General features: G+C 49.7%; 4 protein-coding genes across 4 annotated transcripts; 2 read left to right on the top strand and 2 right to left on the bottom strand.

Moving 5' to 3' along the window:
* Positions 1-3,536: 3,536 nt before the first annotated feature.
* Positions 3,537-5,099, top strand: BKA67DRAFT_526154 (uncharacterized protein; the record flags this gene model as incomplete). The annotated part of the gene is made up of 5 exons (XM_046098729.1): positions 3,537-3,668; positions 3,749-4,149; positions 4,217-4,351; positions 4,399-4,705; positions 4,770-5,099. The coding sequence occupies 5 exons, from the start codon at positions 3,537-3,539 to the stop codon at positions 5,097-5,099; spliced, it is 1,305 nt and encodes a 434-aa protein (XP_045952418.1).
* Positions 5,100-6,008: 909 nt separating this feature from the next.
* Positions 6,009-6,524, bottom strand: BKA67DRAFT_663781 (bladder cancer-related protein BC10-domain-containing protein; the record flags this gene model as incomplete). The annotated part of the gene is made up of 2 exons (XM_046108248.1): positions 6,009-6,444; positions 6,508-6,524. The coding sequence occupies 2 exons, from the start codon at positions 6,522-6,524 to the stop codon at positions 6,009-6,011; spliced, it is 453 nt and encodes a 150-aa protein (XP_045952417.1).
* A 1,901-nt stretch (positions 6,525-8,425) lies between these two features.
* BKA67DRAFT_506313 (uncharacterized protein) lies at positions 8,426-12,793 on the top strand (the record flags this gene model as incomplete). The annotated part of the gene is made up of 3 exons (XM_046097132.1): positions 8,426-8,772; positions 8,836-12,571; positions 12,635-12,793. Coding segments are annotated over 3 exons (4,242 nt in total), but the record flags the coding sequence as incomplete, so codon positions are not given.
* A 992-nt stretch (positions 12,794-13,785) lies between these two features.
* On the bottom strand, positions 13,786-15,188 carry BKA67DRAFT_525991 (uncharacterized protein; the record flags this gene model as incomplete). Its single annotated transcript, XM_046098714.1, has 4 exons — positions 13,786-14,022; positions 14,104-14,408; positions 14,463-14,892; positions 15,039-15,188. The coding sequence occupies 4 exons, from the start codon at positions 15,186-15,188 to the stop codon at positions 13,786-13,788; spliced, it is 1,122 nt and encodes a 373-aa protein (XP_045952415.1).
* Positions 15,189-15,735: the final 547 nt, after the last annotated feature.

Below are 15,735 nucleotides of genomic sequence, written 5' to 3'. Positions count from 1 at the left end.
GTTTCATACCAGTCACGGATGTAGCTGAAACAGGCTATTGGTTGAAAATTGTAGGTTAAAGACGCATGCGTGAATGTGCTTCGGTCTTCTTCCCATGCAAAAACGTGATCTGCTTGTAATCCCTGCTGCCGGCTGTTGGATCGTACGGAGGGTCAGAGTTGAATCTGTTGGCTTAGATCCTTATTTAAACGACTTTAGCTTCAAAAGATCATAACCTAAGTATAGTGAAAATGGCACTTGCCCCGGTAAATATGCTCTGCTTCCCGACATTATCCATCGGGTGAAAGACTTCTTGCACACCGTTTGACCTTACGGCTGCGTCGTCTATCCCAATAAAGTTTATTTTTGCTTCTAATAAAACTATACAATAATCAGGTACAACTAGCCATCGTACGGACAACAGAAGAGGAATCCTGTTCAAACCGAATCCAGTTGTCAGTGATCTTTAGGGCGCAAGATCACGATGGCCGCATTCGAAAATTTGTTGTCTTTGTTTGGTTCAATCTAGAGATTTTCTGACAAGCACTTGTTAGATTAGCTGTCGAATGCCTCTGAGATGGTCCAAGTAACTTGCAAATCGACCTCTGTGGTTTCATAATTGCATGCCCATTGTGAGAAGATTCTAAAAATATTCTTACAAGTTATGACCAAAAAAAGGAAGAAACTTACCTCTGGTGAGAAAGTAGAGCTAGAAAAATAATACCATAGAGTCTAACTATTTACCGTGCGGCATTTTCCCAATGAACTGGCTTGGGGCTGAACTGGTTTCGCTTTTTGGTAAGGCATCTCAATTGCATCGTTTTGAGTCTGGACGTTCCGTTCTATGTTAAGAAATTCCAACAGGACAAGGCTCAAAACCTTTGAGAACTAAAGATTTCCTTTATGTAAGCTCGCCTGGCTTGCTGGAACCATGTTTCTCTATCATAGCATAATCCTTCGTCTGATCCAAGGCAATTTTTGTATCGTCGTTGTCAAAAACGACTTAATCGTTGTGAAGGAAGGTCACTCGGAGGATGATGGGCGATTCTGTTGCGAAGAGTGAGATGATACAATTATCATTCGCATCCGGGAAAATTCGTTGTGGCATTGATGTGTGCTTTATCATAACCCATCGGCACGGACAAATTAGCGACTGGAACTGCGATTTTAGGTCCATCCGTTCTATCGGCCAAAGTGACGGGCTTTGATGAGCTTCGATGCTTGAGGGAATTTGGTTGAGGATGACTTTCCTAAGCACATGATCCCAGAGAGCAAGAGCGGGGAGAAAGGACTTTATAACGCGCATCATGATGCCGTGAGTTTCTTGAAGCGGATACTTCTTCAAGACGATGATCACTTTTTATTTCAACGGCAACTTGTGAGATCACGCTGGGTATCGATAGGCTGCTAAGGTCGCAAAACCATGCGGCTCGGCCATCCGAGCTTAGGTAACTGATTACGTATACACATGTAAGTGACAAGTGGTCCATATGTTGACCGGCGCCGTACTGATTTCACAACATTATCTGATTATTAAAAACTCCATGGTAAGAAGCAAGCATGATTAGATGGGCCAATCACCTGCCCACAATAACGCAGAATGCATTCACGCCTTGAGGGGAACAGCCGACCGCCTGACGACCAGATTTGTCGGAAGTGACCCCTGAAGAACTTCTGCTCATTTGTAGTGGTTTTACGCATCTCGGTACCAAGGCTAGTTTCCTGATAAATGTTAACCCCGAAACCCAGTAAGTAGTTGACCTCCAAAACTCCATCTATCGTATGTTGGTTAACGTGTTTGCTTAATCTTTTGTGGGTGCGGCTGTAAATCCCGGAAGAAAACATTAGAGAATGCTCCCTTGCGTAAGTACGCCATATTTTGTGATGATACTGGTTATTTGCACCGAATTGAATTTTGTGTATCGCCAACTATCCGCACGAGTTCCAAGGACTCATTATGCCAGAAGTGATACATGGACCATGGAAATACAATAAGTTCTTTTAAAAGTATGTTGGGCGGCTCTAGATCGTGCTTAGGAATTGACACTGCACATGGAACCTCGCGTCATGCATCAGACCGGGAATCATATATTTGTTAAGCTTTCCGTAATTGTGAATGAACAAGTACCAGTCACACTAAGGTTCTAGGTATTTGGATGAAAATAGTTTTGCCATGGCGTAAATTAGACATATATTAATAAACTGTAATTAGTAGCTAGCTTCTATACACGAACGCATTGACAAATTTTTTCCACCCAGACCACTTCTGATTGCATTATTCGCACATTCACGTTCAACAGTTACCTCTCAGTAGCACTGATGATGTGCTTCTGGCTGTCAGAATCGGTCAGCTCAATCCAGTCTCCACCAGCGCTACAAACGTAACTTAACTCTCATAATATTGTTCCATATATGTCCTATTGGAGGGTCGAAAAATATTTATCGTTTGCCTACGCCATATATACATCGAGGCAGACGAAAGTACATCGGATGATATAGAAAACATGTAGTGGATATCATGAGGTCTAGGTAATCTAAACTACCAGGTGTACGTATGGGTATGGAGGGGGTTTATACTCACAATCAATCGATATGAGGTAGTCATCGACGTTTAAGGTCTTCGTAGAATTGCGAGAATATAGACGTACGATCATTACCAATATAGATAAACACCCAATATAATGGGTGTAGCAAAAGTTGCTCTGCCTAAAACACCAGGTTCCTTGGCGCAATCCTATGGTACGGCTCGCAATTCCACCATTGACATTGGGAGTAAGGTCAACTTAGCTAGGGTTGAGTGGTTGAGGGCGCATGTTGCAATGGAGCTCTTGAATTAACACTGGAGTCATTGGGTTATTACATGTAGTTCTATTGCGAGGCTTGGTTTTTCTTTTCTTTTTTCTTTTGGATGTGTTTCCTTGCTAAACCGGTGAGATTTTCGTTATATAATCTTGTACGACTAGACTTAATGATTGTTAGAATATCGAAATGGCGTTCAAAAGTACAAGAGCTGAGAAAATCCTAGGATCATCCAAGGCTTGAATAGTCCGCCAAGTCTTCACAACTAATATGATTTGACAGAAACCATTTTTCATCTGCGATCAGACTTTGTAATCAGATACACCATAATTGTCTTAAATGAGACCATGATCTCGCCTAAAAGCTCCGGTTAGATTTCACAGCGTGAAGGCCGATTCCAATGCGGGCTGGGACTGCACAACGGATACAAGGGGCCGGACAGGGTTCTTATCCTCAGAGAACAAACAATGCAAGCGCCTTGCACATGCAATGATAGGGAACCAAAAGATGTGATATAGTAGATGATTGGGCAGGGTGGTGGACCTCTCAGAGGTTGCGATTGGTGGCACCAAGCTGCTGGGACATACTATTGATTATGCGCCCGTTTTTGCATGCATGACAGCAACCAAATGGCTCAATATCAGAGCCTCAGACTATTTAGACCGCGTTGAGCCCAGTATTCAAGAGGTTCCTCTTCCCCCAACTCAAATTCCTTCAATTCCCATTCCAGCCTTGTGTTATTGCAAATTTTGTCAAAAATGGCTATGCCCCTTCCCAGTACTACTCTCACACCCGGCTTGGAGTTTCGAGACCACTTCTATACCGATCGATCCAAGGTGTTTGATCACAATGCGGAGAGAGCGCGCGCCATTTTGGAAACGAAACTATCCGTATGTGAGCTTTAAGCATGTTACGATGTGTCGTTCCCGCCGAATTCACTGATGGGAGGAGAGAGTTAACATAATGCCAGGCATTGAACGGTTTGGAGGCCCTGATCCAACTCACATTCGGCGACGTCACACAGTCGAAAGCGCCGATATTCATTGACGCTCGGTGTGGAGCAGCCAGCATATATGACGCAGCTCCACCAGCAACCGAGCCTGACGTTGAGATTACCATTAAACCGGAGTATATAATCCAGTTCTCGGAGGGCGTGCTTGATCCCCGACTGGGCATGTTCAAAGATGCACTATTCCATGAAACATCCATGCCGAAAGGCGATATTCCGAAAGCAGTTCGCTTTGCGGACCTTTTGACTCCGGACCCCCCTGTCGCGCCCAAGCATGCTGATGCCTTCATTGGGCAGGAGCTTCCCAAGCCAACAAGTGACATCTCACAGGTCAAGAGAGACATACAGAAATTCGGCTACGGGTAAGTAGATACTCTTGAGGCTGTCGCCTCTGATCGATAGGCAGTATCGACTGATAGGGGTGGACAGATTTGTTGAAAATGCTCTATCTCAGGAAGAGGTCCGGATCTTGAAAAAGGCAGTCCAAGAACAAGCTGCAGGTGAACGCAAAGATGGAGTAGCAACGTTCGATGGAGGTCCTCACGCGCCCAATCAACGAATTTGGTATGCTCTATGGAACGGATTGCGTAATGCACATCTGACCAGTACAGGAATATAATCAACAGGGGCGACGAGTTTATTGACTTGCTCAACCATCCACTGATTGATGAAGTCATCCCGTGGTATCTCGGGGACCACCCCATAATTTCTTCTTACTCTGCGAATATTGCGCGACCAGGCAATGTCCCCATGCAACTTCATACTGACCAGATGGCAATTACACCACCAAGAAGAGATATTGCCTTCGGCATGAACATCATGTTTTATCTCGAAGACACCACAGATGTTAACGGCGCAACTCGCGTATATCCGGCCTCTCATCTAGGTAATGTCGCACCAAGTGACATATTCACGGTGGTAAGGAGTATTGTGCCGTCATCACACTTTCGCTTTCCGAATGCTGACACGAATTGTTCCCAAGGATGGCTCAGTTGCGGCCGAAGCACCTGCAGGCACGGCACTCGTCTTCGAGAGTCGGCTATGGCACGCGACAGGCCCAAATCGGAAAGAGACGGGCGAGCGACCTGTCATCTTGATATTCTTCATGCGATCCTTCGTGCGGCCCCAGGAAAATGTCTATCTAAGCTTGCGAAAAGAGGTCGAGGCCAAGTTGCCTGATCGCCAGAAAGCGTTCCTCGGTTTCCGTAGTGCGCCTGGAATTGGTGGTCAGGACGGCAATACTCTGGAAGGCCATTATGTTAGCCGCAAGGAGGACGCCATAGGACGACTGCGTGCGCCACACGAGGAGTAGAACTCATAGACATGTAGATATCCAGGGACGACTGTGTGCGACGATTTATCCACCAGATGCTTCCCATAACAGTAAGCATCTCGCGTATCAAAATCATGTTTTTGTGACGTAGGTTGGAATGACCGAGTCTTGGTCGGCCCATCTGGCTCGAAGAGGCACCTAGCTGGTATCTACTCGGGCTATGCTGTTAAAGCGTAGGTCTCCTGTGTCCCGGCAATCCAACGGAAGGATCACCCAAAGGAATCTATCGGATGCTCCAAGTAGCTGCCCATTTCATCTCTTCCAAGGCTGCAGCCTGAGTTCATGGTAGGCTACCCATTCATCCGAACTCGGCATGTCCCCAAAGCTACCATATTACGCCGAGTTCGAGCAACTATTCTCACCAATGTCAGATTAGTATGTCGGTACGCTGTACGTATTGCAAGTCTCATCTGAAGGACCCCTGTTCGGTTCGCCGTCTCGGCAGTGTACTATTAGCTTTTTTTGGGTTTGATTTTCATCTTATTGTTCCTCATGTTCGCTCTTGAGGTTATGCGTATGACCTTTCGTACTTTGAAACGGTGTTACTCCCCCAAGACCAGGTCGGGTTCTCAGTTCATGGATGCTGCGATAGTTTATGCTAGGAGTGCTGTTGACATAGCCCCTTCGAGGGCGATCTTATGTGGCAGAAATTTGCCCAGCTAGCATTGGAACATCCAGATCAGGGGAATCATATTTTCTTATGTATATATCTTGAACAAAACCGAGCCCGGAGTGTAATTTTTCATTCTTTAGCCATTTGGAATGGTGGATATGTAAATGTAACGGAATTACCGCAGACGATGCAGGCTATAACACCCAGTTATATGTTCGACTTACAATTCATGGCACCTGTCATTGAAGTGTTGTCATTTGTAAACTTGCATGGGTTTAAAGCCGAATGTTGACGTCCATACACTCGATCGTCCACTCTCGTCGTCCCAGCAGACTCCTCAACCACTCGATGCCCAAGCCCGTCCACTCAGCCTTGCGCTTGGTGAGCTCGTCAGCTGCAGCGCCTACCAGAGCAGTCGCGGTCGTGTTCAACATGTCGAGAGCGGTCTCATTGAAGCCCTTCTCTCCTTCCAGTACTGTCGTACAGTTCCCAGCGCAATCGTAGTAAGAAGACGGCGAGGACCGGGGCGCGAACCAGTTGCTGCTGAAGTCGAAAAAGCATCGATCGGACCAATAACACGACGTGACGAAGAGGATCAGGAGCAGCACGGAGCAGTACACGCACGGCCGATTCAAGAAGTATGTGCAGACGAAGAAGAGGAAGATGAAGGCGGGCGAGGCATTGGTGGGAATGAAGAGGAGTGGGAGCCAACTGCAGACGTGTAAGCGATCAACATTTGCTGTTCGAGGGAGAGAAGCGATGCAGTGAACATACCTCCTTAAACAGAACATGGCGACGAGAGTCCAAAGGAAGACGTCGGAGCGTGTGAGAGTGCTATAGATTGAGACACGGCTCACTGCTTACAGCAGCGCACGTGCAGTTGCCGTCGGGCGCCCGACGAGGTTATACGCACGACTTGTACCGACAGTTAATCAAGTCTGTTGACAGAACTTGTAAGTGAGGGTGGCGCTCTTCAGCAAGCAGTGGGTTCTGCCGGGTTGAGTCGAGGTTGCTTTTGCAGGTTGTCGAGAACTAAGAAGTAGACTAATTGACGTCGACGCAAGATGTTCTGCATCGGTGCCAAAAAAGCCCCTCCACTGCATTTGAAGATGCGTATTCTCGCTAGACTGGGTTAATAGACTGTCCTTCAGGCACGTTTGTCTGCTGTGGACCTAAAAGCTTAGGCCCGCGCCGCTGGTAAATCACCGCCTCCAGCGAGACGCCTCCCCTGCTCGCTTGCCGGACACTAACTTAGGTCAGAGTGTAGGCCGTTACAACCCACTTGAACGTGCAAATGGTTGCCGGCTGATTGTCGGACGCTCTCTGCTCCTGCGCAGAGCTTTTCCTCGAAAGCGTCACTCACTCGCTAATGTTCATCGGACTTAAGGACAGCCAACCTACAGTACGGATCCGTACATACGGTTTGAGTCGCCCGACACAGGCAAGGATCACCAATTGACAGCGAGGCTGGGATTCGGTCGGGTCACAGCATCACCAATCGCAGTTCCGCTGGACAGCTCACTCTGCATGCATAGCTGTCCAACGACTTGCAGGACAAGCGAATTTCGATCGTCGACAGCTCGCGTCGTTGGACACATCTCTCTCTCCTCAACCCTCAGTCCGCGACTGGATTACGACATCACTTTAACATTATTATCCGAAGCAGCACGACAGTTGCTTTGTTTTGTTGTTTTTGGTTTTGGTTTTGTTGTTCGACTCTGCGACTCGAGGCTCAATCGTAGTTGTCAATTGGCCCATCGATGATTGTTGCTCTCCTGCCCAATTATACTACAGTAGGGTAAGAGCTCGGCAATCGGGCCCAGACTAAGACGAACACAAGCACAAGAACAAGCACAAAGCATTGGGCAGCTCTTCCCGCTCCTGCAAAAAGTTCAGCCACTCGTGTACCTGCCTTCACTGCAGGTGACAGCATTTATTTGTTTGACAATATTCAATTGCCCAATTTCGTCTGACTGCAAACCGCAAACCGCAAAGCGCAAAACACAAACACAACTCACCTGCCCTTGTTTTCTTTTTTCTTTTTCCCTTTTCTTGCTTTACCTCATTCACACCTCCAAAACAAAACACCTCACCTTGGATTGACGAGGCTTCAATTCGGAGCCCACCGTCATCCCACACCTTGCGGCAGCTGTACAGAGTTTAACAAGCTCTAGCTGCTGCATTCGTAGCTCGCTGCTACAGCCAATTCATCATGGCGAGCTATGGCGCACCTGGTGGGAACGACCACCTCAGAGATATGCTTGCGCGCCTACAGTCCGGTCGCAGCGCTGGTAACACAGGCGACGATAACCTTTCGCGTTTTGCCACTCTGAACCAGGCCGCTCAATCTCATGGAGACTACTACGGCGCCGGTGCTAGTGGACACCAGTCCGAAGATCAGGATTCGCCTCTGATGACCGGTTCAGAAGTCTTTGCACCTCCCGCTGCTCCAACACCTCCAATGAACCATTTTTCCCACTCCCACGGTCCTCCCGGTCTCAACCTCGGGCCCATTGGCAGCATGCCGCCTTCTAACAACAATCAATCCGACCAGACAGCCAGTCTGCTCAATCTTCTCAAGTACAAGAACGCTGGTGCTGGTGCTGGTAGCGTACACTCGCATTCGTCCTCGCATTCCCATTCCCAGAGGAACTCCCAGACAGCCGCCCCAGGCCCTCCTGCCTTCGACTTCGATGCTTCTGGTAATCTGCCTTCCCACATCCCGACCCTGCATGCCCCCGTTCCAATGCCGGCCGATCCTCATGGTTTCCTGGCTTCGTTGATGAAGGGTGATTCCCATCACGATCCGTCAAGACAAGAGGTGTCGCAGCCACAAGCTGCAGCCATCAAATGGAACCAAGTACCAGGTCCTACCGATGATACTCAAGCCTACCTTCTCAACTTGCTACAGCGCAAGAAGCCGTCCCAAACAGACCACCCCTCGACGAACGACTCCAGTCAACACGCTGCTTTGACCCCGCCGTCCACCACGCAAGGTTCGTCGCGCGACCATACGAGAGACCTCCACTTGAGCTCCAAGTCGCCTGAGGACATCGCCCAGACCGTGTCCTTGGCACAATCTGACAAGACTAGCCAGCACAGTATCTTTGGACACTTGGACCAGTCTTACGCTGCTCCCTCGCCCCCGACTAATCCCAATTACGCCTCTCCAGCTTCCCAGAATGGTAACTCCCGCAAAACCATGTTCGATTACAAGGACCCGTTCGACGATCTGATCGAGGCACCTTCGCCTCACAACCGTACTCCAAAGTCTGTGACGTCGGGCCACCTTGCTTCCGGTGCCGTGCCTCCCAGCTTTCAGATCCTGAAGAAGGCTTCGAGCGCTGCTTCTTCTCCCGGTGCGCCCGACCACAAACGTCTTAGCTCGCGCCGAAGCCCTGTCATGACCCCAGAGCACGTTGCGCTTGCCAACTTCGAGGCATCTCGATACAGCAGCAACGGCTCGGCCGCGTCAAAGAAGGAGACTGTGTCGAACGCCATTGAAAACCTCGCTGGCGTGGCCGACGAGGAGGCCAAAGAAGCTGTAGCCCGCGCTGAACACGAGGAGGCAGAAGCCAGGATTGCTCGAGAGCTTGAAGAAATGATGGCTGCTAAGAGTGGCGATGAATTTGAGCGCAAGTCCGAGATTGTAGCCCGAGACATTCAGCACGAGCTCGAGAAGGAGGAAAACGCCGGCCTTCTTGAGGATTCTCTGCCACCGGAGCTGGCACAGGCTGTCCAGGATATCGTCGACGACGCGGCTAATACCCAGCCCGCCCTCGCCGACAGCTGGGAGAGCGCTGAGGCTGATGAGATTGTCGTTATTGAGGAAGTCTCGTCTCCTGTCCGAGTCTACAATTTCCCAATGAAACCTTGGATTTCAATCACTCTCCAGGATAACGACGAGCCTCGTCCCCAATTCCGTGATGAGGTTATTTTGGATATTGCACGTGTCAAGAAGGAGTTTGACCAGATTGACCGTAACCTTGTGTCCGCAACGGAGACCTACATCATCTATGGCATGTCCAAGGCCGGTGGTCTTCGTGTCATTCGCCAAGATGACGGACGGGATGCCAAGCTATTTACTGATACCAAGGATCGTATCTTCAATGTCTCGGTCTCTTCAACACCTGCCGATTTGAACTCTGCCCACAAAGAGTCTATCATTGGTACCGGTATCAGTGGTACCGTCTACTACACGCTGATCAAGAACGGTGACAAGGATTACCTGGACGATGCACACCCTGAACAGCATGGCTTTGCTCTTCCACCCGTCAGCACTCAAGAAGGAGACGCCCCTGGAGGTGTTCTCAAGACCCGTGCCAGAACTTCATCCACTCACCCGGAGTACTTTGCTGTTGGTCGTGGAAAGACGATCAGCATTATCTGGCCGTCTTACATTATGCAGCACAACCTCTTTAAACCTGGACATGACCGAGTCGTCGATACTGAAAGACTTTCGAAGCAGTGCTCGCTGAGGATCAACACCGGTAAGGCCGGCAAGGACTTCACCTTCAGTCAGGATGACACCACTATCGTGTCTCTCGACAAGTCAGGCCGCGTCAAGTTCTGGGATGTCCGGGACTTGACTGCCGCTGCTGAAGGTTCGGATCCAAGATTCCCAACTCCCGCACAAACTTCTCTGGAGGTGAAGGAGCCGCTCATGACGCTCACAACGACCCCCGAGAACGAGAAAGCGTGGCCAACCTCTGTTATACTGCTGGATAAGCAACGGCCGTATCAGAAGCGTTGTGCCTTGCGGTACATGATTGTGGGCATGAAGCAGAACCATACTTTGCAGCTCTGGGATCTTGCTCTCGGCAAGCCGGTGCAAGAGTTCAACTTACCCCATTCCAAGGAGTCTGATGCAGTTTGTAGTGTAATGTATCATCCGCCTACTGGCATGATCGTCGTCGGCCATCCCACCCGAAACTCTATCTATCTCCTTCACCTGTCTGCGCCTAAGTACACGATTAAGGGTCTGTCTCAGGTTGACTTCATTCAGAAACTTGTTGCCAGAGATTCGTCTATCCCAGAGCCCGATTCTACCGCCGTCATTAGTGGTGTACGCGAGTATTCCTTCTCTAACAAGGGAGTGATACGAAGTTTGGACATGCTGTGTCACCCTGCGGCAAGCACTGAGGATGATGAACAGACCCTCTTCGAGCTCTATGCGATGCACTCGAAGGGCGTATCTGGTATCTGCGTCAAACAGCACGAGCTCGGCTGGACAAAGGACAATAAGGTTGTCGCCCCTGTCGATGCTCTTGAGACTGGCGTCGTGAAGATCACCAAGTTGAAGGAGCTCCCGGCCGCCCAGCCCACCGAAGTTCCACCCACAGAGGAGTCCGTGTCGCTGCCTATTCGTACCGCTGGTCGCGCATCGAAAGATAAGGAGAATGCACAAACAACCTCTGGTGATGATGTCGGACGCAAGATTGCTGATGATGTTGCTCTCTCTGTTCTCCAACCCGAGCGCAAACAAGCTGAGCCTCCTGCCACTCCTCTCAACCAGGAGAAGGCAGAACGCAGATCCCGCAAGAAGAAGGACAAAGCAGCTGCGGCCGCAGCTGAGAGAGCTCTTCTCGCCGAAAATGGATCCTCGCAATCCGCGCAGAAGAACATTGAGATGAAGCCTCCTACCCAGGCACAACCATCCATGTCTGCCGAGTCTCTTCAGGCTGCTGTCAAGCAGGTGGAAACCACTGTCAGCAATGCCATTGAGCAGGCTATGAAGGAGAACCGCCAGAAGGTCGACAGTGAGCTTCGTGGTCGCGACAACGCATTCAAGAAAAGCCAGCAAAACCTGCTCGATTTTGTTTCCAATTCTCTCGATACCAATGTGCAGCGAGTTTTGACAGCCACCATTACGGATCAGATTGACACTCGAGTCCTTCCTGCCCTTGAAGAGGCAATGCGCGCAACCGTAACAGAGCAGATCAGCCGCACTGTTTCAGATCAGATCGACGCCAAAATTGGAGGACGAGTTTCGCACGCTGTCCAAAATCAAATGCAGAAGCTCCTCCCCAACGCAGTCGGACAAGCGCTGCTAAAGCCGGATTTGACCAAGGCTATTACCAAGCAGGTTTCTGAAGGACTGGGCGATGCTGTTTTGAAGACTTTCCATGACGCCCTTCATGACACCGTCGCACCAGTCTTCAGCAATATGGTTGTTGCTGCCGCCGATACGATGATTCTCGATATCAGAAAATCAGCTGCCTCTCAGATTGAGGAATTGGAACAGAAGATACACGCCGATCACAACAAGATTGATCAGCTTACAGACATGGTGACCCGCCTGTCCGAGACGGTTGTTACAATGTCCAGAAACCAGGCCGAGTTCCAATCGCGTTATGAGAAAGCCCAAGAGGAACTTGTCCGCGAACGTCAGTCGCAGAGCCACGCTCACGGTCAAAAACAGGTCCAGCATCCTCAACAAGGCCACCAACAGCAGCCCAGTTTTGGTGCCAGCCAGAACTCTTCTCGGCATCAAGCATATGCCAGCCCTTCTGCCCATTCCGGTAACCAGGTCGTTGTTCATGATCATGGTTCCACCGACCAGGTCCTCGATCGCCAATTGGCCGAACTCGCCAATCAAGTCGACAATGGAGAACTTGAGGGTGCTCTTGTTCGATGGCTCCAGTCCGATCGTAAGGAAGAAATCTTTGGCCACTTTTTTGCCAAACTCGATGCTCGCATGGTGCGCAACGTCTCCCCTCTCGTGGGTCTAGCCGTTATTGCCGAGCTCTCCCGTGATTTGAACACTCGTTACCTTCGTGAGAAGATCTTCTGGATGTCATCTGTTGTCGGAGGACTCAGTGATGCCTTACCAAACATTGTAAGTGTCGAAGTGATTGAAGATTTAATCTCTCCAACATTTGCTAACAAATTTGTGCCACAGGACGGTCAGGTTCACGAGGTGATCCCAAACATCCTGAGTGGTTTCATCAGCCAGATGGAGAGCCTCTACGGCCGCGTTATGACCCAATTGCCAGGCGGCGATCCCATCTTGAAGCATATTTCATCGACCGTCAGCAATGCTAGGCGAGTGATCGATGCTGCTATAAATACAAAACTTACCGACTACTAAGCGTCGTGTTCCCAATCTGGGTATCAATATGTATAGATTGTTGTACAGATTTGGCACCATTTTCCTTCTATCAGTTTGTGCTTCTGCCGTTCCGGGACGAAGTTTTCACGAATCACGATGGGACGATTTTACCTACGGCTCTCGGCACCCATATTACGGACATACCCCGGTGTTCACGGTTGTGGTTCATTGCACGCACGTTTCGGCGTGTCATCATGGTTAATAGTGATGCATCCGTTCTATGAAACTCGACTCTGCTATGTTGTGGCACTGCGGACCGGGCTTCTCAGAATAGATGCATGGTGGGGAGGAGTTAGATTGCGGTTGTTATGTGGAGTGCAGATCAAGTCTGCTTGTAATTATGGTTCTCGTAGGGGTGGTACTCGAGAGCATTTGCACAAAATAAAATGGCGCGGACCCTATTGGTTCACAGCACGAAAGTTTGAGAAGCTACTGTATTCTGACTTGTTCACCTGAAAATATATCCTAAACGTATTGCACGAGACAACTTGTCCATTGTGGCAAGCAGAAAAGTAGAACATGGATTTAACAGCACTTGGTCAACCTGACTATCTTACGCGATATGTTCGTGGTTCTATGCCGGACTTTCTTAAACGTGTCGTTGTTGTCTGTGAACCTAATGTCTGTTAAGGATATCCGCCACAGCTCATGAATTTGACAGCAAGAGTCGCAAGAATAAGTAGAAGCACCAAAACAGCCACCCACCAAAGATAGGGCGCCCTCCTCGATTTTGCATGCTCCAGGATGTCGCAGCTATTGATGTAACGCTCGACTGTCAAAGTACCGAGTGCAGGAGGATATACACGGGTCAGGGCGGCAGGTAATGTATGTGTACTATGAATAAATAAAAGTATTTACATGAAAGTCTGTTTTTCTTCGCCGCAACTCTGCATCTCGGCATGCTGATTTCTACTGTGCTGAACCAACGAGACGACCCCTGTCTACGCGAATGCAGCGAAGCCAAGCTCAACAGCAGCACCGGTGGTGATGCGGGCGTGCTGGAGGACGTGGTCAAAGTTGACCTTGTCCATGGTGTCCTGGGCCGTGTGGATCGATTGCAAGTGGTCCTCGAAGGCAGACTCAAAGACCATGGCGGACGGGTAGCCAGCCTTGGAAGCAGAAGCGTGGTCGGAGCAGGCGTAGCCGCACTTGGTGTCGACGTAAGGGATATCGGAGTACTGTCATCACGGTCTTGATCAATAACGTGTGCAACACCGATAATTTGGGGGCAGGGGGGTCTCTTGGGCAACAGTGCTTACAGCGTCAAGAACCAGGCGGATGAAGTTGGTCAAGGCGGTGTCGACGTTGTCGACGATAAGTCCCATCTGGTCCGTCTTACCGGCACCGACGTAGCCGGTCATGTCCTGTTGGAGCATAGCCTTGACGTCGCGGCCTGCCGAAGCGTAGCTCTGGAAGATGGCCTGGCTGCCGAGCAGACCTCCTTCCTCAGCAGAGTACCAGTGGAACTCGATGGTGTTGGGGGCTTGGCCGGCGGCGACACGCTTGTCGCTGAGGAGGACGCGGAGCGCCTCTAGGATGGTGATGGAACCGGAACCATCATCATCTGATTATGAATCAGCACAATACATCATACAACACTCAAAAAAAAAAAACTAACCAGCACCAGGAGCGCGGCCGTTCATAGGGCTAGCCTGGTTGATCGAGTCCTGGTGGGCACCAAGGACGATAGTCTTTGTGCTCAGGCCTGGAATGGTAGCAATGATACTGCTCTGACCCCAGGTGTGGGGGAAGAACTTGGCGGTGACGCCCTTGGCGCCTGTGCTGGCAATCGTGGAGTTAACCAGTTGGCCGAGCCAGGCAGAGGACTGCTTTCCGTAAGTCGACTTGTAATAACGGTTCTGGAAGTCGGAGAAGGTCTGGAGGTTTGACTTCATCAAAGTCTTGTTGAGCGAGGGCAGCAGAGCTTCAACGGCGGTCTGTTGGGCGACAGCCGTAGGGAAGACAACAGCAGCGGCCTTGACCTGACTGGTAGTAAAGTCGTTCGTGAAGTCGGCAAAGTCTGTGATATCGAAGAAGTTCTTGCCCTCCTATTTCAGAGTTAGGGTATATTGAAAAGAAACTTGTATAGCTACTATGTTCCCAAGCTTCGCCTTTATTGTCTGTTCTAGGTAGGGAATCGCCAAGAATATCTTCGCGGCGTTTAAGACTGCCAAATAAATAAGCGATAACTTACAGCCTTCAGGGCATATTTCTCTGCCTCTGTCACTTGCTTGGTCACGCCGGGCGCAAGCTCGATGGTATATAGTTGTTGTGCCTCCTTACGTGCCACATTAAGGGCCGTCGCAGAAGCGACAAGAGCCGCGAGGAGAAGGGATCGGACCATGTCGTCGGTAAAGTGAAAAGTCACAGGTCTATGAAAGATCCAGAGGATTAAGAGTGAGGTAATGAAGCAAGGTAAAACGACAATAAGAGGGTGGCGTATGGTTTGGTATATATAGTGTGGTACCCACGACACTCACGACATGGTGTGTTCAGGTCACTGATGAAATAGCAATCGCCGGGTTTGGCATGACAAGACAAAAATACTAATGTGAGCTGCACTGTACTCTGCAGGGAGCCTGCCAATCAGCAAGACTTTGAACCTTCCAAATGGGGATTTGGTTGTATTCGACCCATCGCCAAGAGGCGGATCCTTGCATACCTGGCGAGAATATGGTCTAACCTCGATGCTGCGTTGCAGCTTGGAAGCCGTAAGAAGATCGTGCTGAGGTTACCTAGAATGGATAGGATCACGTTCCACTCACTCAGCTTCCAAGAAAAATAAGAAAATACGGGACAGGCTACTAAGCCATGTGATGTAACCCTTGGCAGGGCACGGTAGATGATATGTCTTCTCTGCAGATCACGGTAATCTGGGCCGAGAAGAAGCT

The sequence above is a fragment of the Truncatella angustata genome, assembly GCF_020726525.1.
Source record: "Truncatella angustata strain MPI-SDFR-AT-0073 chromosome Unknown BKA67scaffold_10, whole genome shotgun sequence".
NCBI classification, from domain to species: Eukaryota; Fungi; Ascomycota; class Sordariomycetes; order Amphisphaeriales; family Sporocadaceae; genus Truncatella; species Truncatella angustata.
This window is presented reverse-complemented; position numbering and strand designations above follow the sequence as displayed.